We start from the raw sequence: 8783 nt of genomic DNA on the forward strand, positions 1-8783 counted from the left end.
TAATATTTTAATAGATAACTCCTTCCCACTGATTTTTAAATAATATTTTACTTACCTTATTAACTAATTTACTGAAGGCTAATTTACAACGGTGACCACATCAGTTGGTTCGAAATACATTATGGATCACAAAAGTCTTAGATCTAACACATATAAAACACACGTATCCATGCTAGTCGTGAGAAGTGATGGAGACTGGGTTGTCCGGAGCTCTACTAGGAGGTGGCGGAGGATGAAAGGAGCATTGGACATGCTCCTCGAAATGGGTCATCCAGGCCTCTAGTTTCTCGACCTTCTCTGATAATAAATTCTAAACCACCACAACTAGCTCCCGAGTATGACATTGAAAATAATGCATTTTGTTCAGAGTTGTTATCAATTCGACATGTTCCTTTTGTCTAACCCACTCTGAATTCTACGGAAGATCCAAAATTGACTAAACCACATCTAGGCACTATACAGTGCTCCATGCAGCACCCTTTTCAGTGACTGCGACCACCCTGAATCACCGACATACGATGCCCAGAACCACCACGACGAACCAAACCCTAGAGCTGAGCCCTCACGTTCCCTCCCTCGTGAACATCCTCCTCACCATTCCTCACCCATCAAGGAATATTCTCACCCCCATCGAGGAATGAATGTTTTACTATTTTATTGTTAAAGAATTTTGAATAATTATTTTGTTATATAACTCTGAGTAAAATTATAATTTGTGTTTTTATATTTTAAGAGTATATATATATATATAATATGTTTACGTTACCTCGAATTATATATCAATTTCATAAATAAATAAATAAATAATTAACCAAATTTTAAATAAATCAAATTAAAAAATATAAAATTCTAAATATAAACTATTTATATTATTTATCATAAAATAATATCTTTCAGAATTTATTCACGTTACAATTATTATTTAATTGACAAAGCCGCTTCTTTAATTCACAAAAATAGAAACCACTTTCTCCCTACATTGACAAAAATAGACGGTAGTCAAAACTTCTTTAACACAAAAAACGATTTTATGTGGTCGCAGATACCTTTAATGCCCGCTGCGTCTTATTGGTGAAAATGGAATCATCGAACTTTATTACTACAGAAAAGTACGAGTACAATGCAAACTATAATGTGTATATATCAGGCGTGCTCAGGGCTTCGTCCTCCTGGTGGAGTAGGTAGAGATGCCACTCTGCTCCCTCTCTCGCTTCGACTGTTATCTGCAAATTTCATGCTGGCTTCATGGAATCCCTTTCGCTTTTCCTCCTCTGACCATTCGTCCCCGTAATATCTTTCCTCGGTAGCATCTTCAGCCTTGGACGGTGGACACACCATTCCTCCCCACTGCGGAAAGTAGATGAAGCCAACAGGCAATGTGCAAACAATGATCATCACACCCATTAAGCTGAGTCCCGTCTCTGTGGAGTACTTTGAACCAGTGAAAAACAGGAACTGCGTTAGAACTGCGCCGACGGCTCCTCCTGCGCCTCCCATTCCGGAGATTATACCTAAAGCTCTGTACTCGCCAATGTCAGAAAAGTAAATGTCAATTACAAATAAAACATTTCACCCGTCTGGCAAAGCTATATTTTATCAATTTCATCTGAAAAAGCTGAAAAATATATGTTTTACAGTTAGGATTTATAGTTTGCATATTAATAATTATGATTTAATCGAATTACAGTCGATGATCCAAACGCACAATCAAGTTACAGCGAGCTTGAGGAGGGTTAGTTCCACCAATTTCTTACTACTTCGAACGGAAAAATCCAACAATGACGAAAAATTAATTTAGTGCAGACAGCATGAGATTCGAACACAAACCTTCTTGATACGAAAGGGATGACACCGTATGTTAGACCGCAGGCTCCTTGACAAAATACGGAGAAGATAATCATTACAGTAATAGCGAGGGCGAGAGAATTCGATTTCCCCAACCAGATACAAGAAAGCCCACCACAAGTCTGCACGATCCAGAGAGTCCATAGTCGCCCTCTCATGCCAAATCTGCGGGCGGCCATGTCCGAAAGAACTCCCCCGCCTGGACGAGAGACGATGTTTGCAAGGCCAAAACTGGCCGCAATCAAACCAGCTGTGTGAAGTTGCAGATGAAATTTATCATAGAAGTACTCTGCAATAACATTGTCGATGGTGAGCTCCACTCCAAAACAGTATCCATAGGTGAAACCCAAAATCCACGCTCTGTAATTTGTGACAGCGTAAAAGAAGACCTGCAAAGATTGAAACGGATCATGGTGTGAGCACCAACAGACTAAGAAGAATAGTAATGATCAAAATTGCTAATATAATTTTTTTCCCTAATTCTTCCTATGTTCAGGTAAATCCCTAAAAAAATCTCAACAAAAATATTTTACCATTTTTTATAAAATAGCAGCCAAAGTCTAAAGTTCCAACCACAAAAAAAAAAAAAGATCACCTTTGAGAAGTCATCTTTAATTTTGTTCCCTCCTTTGTGAAGAGCTTCGTAGTTACCATCCGGGAGGTCTTGTCCAAGAATGAGCACAGAGAGTCCCATGAAGATGTGGGCGAATCCAGGTATGAAGAATGCAATGCGCCAAGCTGTGAAGGGCGTGGAACCGAATCTGCTATGGATCAACTCATAGACGAGAGGCATTATTAGCTGTGTTGCCCCTCCTCCCATGTTTCCCCAACCTCCTGCCATGCCATTTGCCAGCCCCACAATCTTGCTGTTGAACATGGTACTCATCCAATATTGGCACGAAACAAAGGTTGCCAACGAGAAGCCGATGAAAAAACGAACCAGAATAAACCCTGTTGCGGTGGAAACAGTGGCCATGCAGAAAACGGCAGGAGCAGTGAGCATTATCATGAAGGCGCAACCGTAACGGGGCCCAACCAGGTCGCACAGGGCTCCCATCACGAGCCTGGAAAATATCACGCCCGACACAGATGCGATTCCTGCGTTGCCTATGTCTGTCTTTGTGAGATCCAGATTGTCCCTTATGATCGGAATCAGAGGCGGAGCAGCGAATGTAGAGATGAAGCAAGTGAAGAAAGAGATCCAAGAGAGGTGAAAGGACCTCATGTGGGGCTGAGCGAAGGAAAACAGTTTGAATTTCGTGGCCATGTGCTCGGAATCCACTGGAAGATCGAAGTGAGTGTCTGGGACTGTATGGCCATTACGGATAGGAAGGCTGTATGTGGCTTCCCTGCCTATGACACCATGCAAAGATGAACCCGGCTCTCCCATTTCCTTAATGCTCTGGTCGGCCATTGTCAATCTTCCAATATAGTATGATATTTTACTTGTAGCCGAAATTCCGTACGCTTAGTGCTGAGCGTCTTACTTGCAGCTAGACATCAGATGCTGGGAAAAGCAGGGATGCGTTAGTCAAAGTACATTATGATTTGCAATAAATAACTATCAGCAGCAGTCCTTCCAACATATCATGATCAAACTCAAACTGTAATGCGATAGAAAAAATATTTTTAACTGGTTCATCTGTCCCGTTGTGGTTCAACGGTCCCCCATATCATGATCAAACTCAGACTGTAAGCTACGGAAGAATTATTTTCTACTCCATCAGTCCAGACGTGACTAAGTGGTTGGGAGGTGGCACTTTAAACTTTAAAGATGATAGGACTTTAACACATCAGTCAAATCAAATTATGCTTTTACCAAAATAATTTGAAAATAATTTTTTCAAAGTAAATTCATTTAATAAAATATTTATAAAATTTTCAAACTCCTTTATTTTCCGGTTATGGTTTGGTATAAAGTCACTATCAAGCATGAAGATTGTGAGTGGCTATGACCATACATTGAGAATCCATTCTCAATATAGAATTTTAGAGTCTTTAAGATTTTAGGACAATCGGTAATTCTTATAACAATGGCGCTGGGTTAATCTTTAACTAAAATGTTGGTGGTGAAAGAGGCTTTTTGGAAAATGAATTATATTATAGTGTGAGCGTATACTTAGCGTTAAAACATGTCCGTTTCGACTTTCTATTTTTTTTTGTCATTTAATTCTTTAAAAATATGAAATAATTACTAAATATTGTAAGTTGGTCTATTAATTGATTAAGGTAAATTAGATTTTAAAAATTTATTAATCTGTATTCAAGTTTCTGTGATTCATAATGAATTAAGCAAAGTTTATCAGTAGAAACACTGTAAGTTTATTAATCTATTTACATTATAGAATTTGTAAATTACTTTTAAAACTGCTTTCGCTTTTGTTTAGTAAAAGTTTTTCTTTCTGGGACTTAAAGAAACAGGTTAAAGAAACAAGTTAAGATCCAATACCAGAAGCATCTAGTATGAGCGAAAGTATGCTCTTTTATGGATTCTTATGGAATAACCAGGAGGCGAATTTCAACTGGCTTGGTTTTCCTTGAATAATAATAATGAGTCAATTGGCAAATAGCAGCCAATAATAACTGTTCCATCACTATTCCACTGCTACTTTGACAATTGATAAAAAAAAAATAATGCAAATCCAATACAGACTAAGACTACTTCAAATCAATTCCAAATACCAAAATTCCATAGACTAAAGTTGGTGATGATGAGATTTACTTTGATATTACTTGTATCCTCCTAACTATATTGAAGAATCCAAAAAAAACTTGATAGTTTGATTAATATACTTTGAAGATATAACATTTTTAGGTCTTCAAACGATCCACAAATCAATTCCAAATACCAAAATTCTATAGACTAAAATTAGTGATAATGAGATTTACTTTGATATTACTTGTATCCTCCTAACTATATTGAAGAATCCAAAAAAAATTAAATATACGTTGAAGATATAACATTTTTAGGTCTTCAAACGGTCCATAAATCCTGCAAATCTTTATTTAAATTTTCTACGTATACAATATAACTTTTTCAAAACAGTCCTGATAATACCACAACTTAACCGTAGCCCTTGGCTTCATAAGGATAGAGAAGGTCATTAAGCCGGGAAGGAATCCAGAGTTTCAGGAGATCAGAAAAACAGAAATTCTTGCAGAAACAAACCAGCAGAAGCGTGTCTTGAAGATTTAACTAACAAAGTCGAAATCAGCTCCTGTAAAACTCCATTAAACTATAAAGACCAGAGACAACAATAATATCGTAGCGCCACACTGAGTCGTTGAAAAAGAATGATCTATCTGCGAGTTCAGGATTTGAATGTAACTGGCTTTACCAAAAAGGGAAGACAGGCAGAAGAATTTAATGCCGGGTCAGTTGAAGGCGGATTGGCACAACTCAGAAGACAATACAGCAATTAATTGAAAGCAGCTAAAGTTAAAAAACAAGAAACAGGAATGGAATCGGATTCACCGGTAAAAAGGGAAAAGCAGGCTTTCTCCTCCACTGAACTGAGCCTAAGAATAAAAAATAAACTTGAGAATCTCGTCCTCAATAACGCAAATAATCTATCTGATAGAATCATAAGCCCTCAAAAATCTCTCGCTCAAATACACAAATCGTTCATCTGATAAAATCTTAAACTCTGAACTTTGTACTGAAAATTTTGATAAAGTTCAATTTAAGAAAATTCATTTCGATTTTCAGGGGAAAAACAATCGTAATCACTTTACATAAACAAGATTAAATAAAGCTTACCTCCAGCAGCAACCAGTGTCGTATTAGCATGATCATCTTTCATTCTCACTTTCAAGTTTCCTGCAAATCAGACGGAGGAACCGATGGATGTAGGGATCACGAGTTCGCTGAAACTCATGGTCAGCAGTATCCAGAAAGATTTCTTTTTGTATGCTTCTGTGAATCTACACGGGATGCCGGCATATATAGCCACAAACACATCATAAAGACAGCCTGGTTCGCAAAAGCAATTTGTAAGAATATTTATTCACATCACTCTACAGTCATATTACATTAAAATAACAGGAAAACAGGTGTATACAGCTCAACGTGCAAGCTTAGTTGTCCAAAACAGCCAGTGAATAGAGTTGCGACCCTCCGAACTCTACGGGATTAGTCTAATACGGTAGCAAATTTTTATTCGGTTTCTTGGAATACGGCAACATTAAAGTCGGAGTTCTTATTCCATTTGGAACTCTGATTTTAATTTTCCAAATTGATTCAGAAGTAAAGAAAACCTTACAGTAATTCACCGAACTTTCCGTAATAACCTTTACCGAATTCTTATTCAGTTCGCAATTGTAAAAAGAAATGAATAATAACCCTAAGCTAACTAATCTTGGAATCCCGCAGGCCCATTTTGAGCCTCTCGGTCCCATCCCGGTCCCTTATTTTCTTTCAGTAGCCCAGCCAAAGAAGACTCGAGCATCCAAGACAACACTAGCAGAGAAGAAAGTTGTATGCCGTCCGTAAACTTCGCTATCCATCAGCTTCAACTGCCCCCATTTTCATGTGACGATACTGATTGACAAACGTTCTTTCACCGTCCTTCTACGATTCTCTGTTTTCGCTGCCCCCTTCCATGAGACAATATTGACGGCCAGCACTGCACCTACTATATGTTAAATATGTGAATTTAAAGGATTTCAGATTTAAAGATGTCTATTCCAGTCTATACAATATTAATTACAAATGCAATTTGCTGTGAAGTGTATGTTGATTTTTTGCAGAATTTACCAAGTAGGATTCCGAACTTTCAGGGATGCTTGAAATTCGGCAACTTGCACCAAACCCCGGGTCGGAAAATCTAAAGTGAATGATCCTTGACAGTAAAACAACTGTGTTACTATCCAAGTGTTTGGCGGACAATGTTCGCTTAGGCTTACTGTTGAGCAGGACAATTCAGGGTAGTTAAATCTTCAAGTATGCGCCCTTGAATTTTCAGGCCAAAGATATCTTTCCGACGGAAACCAGTACCGACCCACGTGCATGGACAATTCAAGGGTCCCAATTGGAAGGGGATAATGGTTACCTTTTTCGTTTAGTGGACATAATGGGAGGTTAAAAGAAAAGATATATTCTATATTCATAAAATATATAATTTTCAATTGGAAGTATATGGTTTTATTAAGGTAGCTGGGGTTATGATTAAAAGGTATAATTGCTTTTTGTTTCTAATTTCGCAATAAAATTTTAATTGGATAAAAAATTGTCTCTTTATAATTTCAAAAGTTTTCTCCCTCACATTAAAGACTAAACACTAATACTTAATATTTTCAAAAGTTTTCTCCCTCACATAAAAGACTAAACACTAATTGGTGTTGTCATCACGTTTTCGTAATTCAATTATCATGTCTTTTGCTTCTTAAAAGAATTTATATTATTTTATATAAATATCTTTTTTGTTAAGCTTGGGAGGATTTTTTATTTTTTATTTATAATCGGCAAATTTACACCACATAGGTTGGCTAGGTGGCCTCAACTTGCCCAATGGGAAACCAAGTTTGTTGGCCACCTATCCTCGTTGTAAGCCATCCAAAAATAGCAAAGTTTTAATCTTTCTAGCCAAGCTATATATGTCTTTGTTTCATGACGACACTCTATATATCTATCTATCCTTATACATGCATGATTAAAAGTAAATGCTAACTGAATATATAACAAAAGTAAACATGGTAAACTAGCTAGCCCTTTTGCTCCTCGGATGTCGATTCCACAGGTGTCGCATCCTTGACAGTTGCTTTAGGCATCTTAGACAGTTCCAAGATGCATGGAATATGTCTTTCAATTTTGTCCAATCTAATGTCCTTCTTGTGGAGTTGAAACTGAATTCTCTACAGATCATGTTTGTAGCTTGGCATCCCTTGGAGAGAGACCGCCATCCCCACCAAGATCTGTTCCATAGTCTTACCCATCAGGCTTTTCATTAGCTAGGAGAGGTATAATTTCTGCTTGAATCAGGTTTTCCTTCCTATAGTATTCACAGGGTCTGGGACTAGTGTCCTCCAACTCTCCATCTCATCTTCTGTCTCACTGCCCTGCTTGATTTCTCCCTCCCATTCTTCTAGCAAATTCTGCATGCCTTCATCCGTTCCCTCACGGTATGCCGCAGTCGCTTCACTGATGAGGTGCTCCACTGATTTCCTTCCTCTGCAGAGTTTTGACTTGCTCGAGTCCTTAACCTTTCCAGGCTTCCGACCCCGTCTCCCATGTCCCCGTCCTCTCGCTGGCTGAGCCATATCACCACGGTTTGAAACACGTTCACAGGAAAAATTGTTAACCACAAGCACTGTAACATATTATATCCATGGTTACTATCCCAAATATAATTGTCAATGTTATCATTCTCCCTGTTCATTGATTTTTGCCATTTTCTAGCGGTACCGGGGGCAAGATGGGTAGAGAGCCAATCCTGAGCACGGTCTGAACTCCCTATCCCTTCTAGATTTTCCTCCCTCCCTCCCCATTGTCTCACGTACTCAGTGTGGTTGACAAACCCCAGCCAAGGCCATGCAACTGAGCTAAACCTCAACCTGACCCCATTCCCCTCTGCCTAGTAAGCCAGAACAATTTTTCTACCCTCATCATGCCCGACATTCCCACAGGGGTCTTATCTGGTCTCTTAGCATAGTAATTGCTCTCAATTCCCCTTAATTTTTCATGGTTGTGGCCACTGGTCCAACCTCCTACCCAACATACTAGCTACCCTTTGCCATTCGCAACTTGCAATGCCGAGTTTTTGCATACCCAACCCCAGTGATCAGCCTCACTCATCCCATAGTATGCATAGCCCAGGTTCCCATTGCCACCCAAATCAAGGTCCACATAACCATTAGCAGGGTCAAATCCCATCAAGCTGCAAACAGTGACGCATAACCAAACTAGAGCAGCTCGACGCCTCTGCCATTTCCCTCTGTGT

At 38.7% G+C, this 8783-nt stretch overlaps 1 protein-coding gene across 2 annotated transcripts; it reads right to left on the bottom strand.

The window, feature by feature from the left end:
• Positions 1 to 1072: 1072 nt before the first annotated feature.
• Positions 1073 to 6160, bottom strand: LOC149223773 (high affinity nitrate transporter 2.4-like). 2 transcript variants are annotated; one of them, XM_089385916.1, is made up of 4 exons: positions 5606 to 6160; positions 2441 to 3352; positions 1828 to 2234; positions 1073 to 1519 (listed from the first exon to the last, which is right to left on the bottom strand). In XM_089385916.1, exons 2-4 carry the CDS (start codon positions 3257 to 3259, stop codon positions 1144 to 1146), a joined length of 1602 nt encoding a protein of 533 aa, XP_089242042.1. In that variant the 5' UTR covers positions 3260 to 3352; positions 5606 to 6160; the 3' UTR covers positions 1073 to 1143. The 2 variants fall into 2 exon arrangements, with proteins under 2 accessions (XP_089242042.1, XP_089242043.1); XM_089385917.1 differs by lacking the exon at positions 5606 to 6160 and adding an exon at positions 5015 to 5232.
• Between the last annotated feature and the right edge of the window lie 2623 nt (positions 6161 to 8783).

Source organism: Pinus tabuliformis, chromosome Q, assembly GCF_031772625.1.
Source record: "Pinus tabuliformis cultivar Carrire ecotype Pingquan chromosome Q, CPIR1, whole genome shotgun sequence".
NCBI lineage: Eukaryota > Viridiplantae > Streptophyta > Pinopsida > Pinales > Pinaceae > Pinus > Pinus tabuliformis.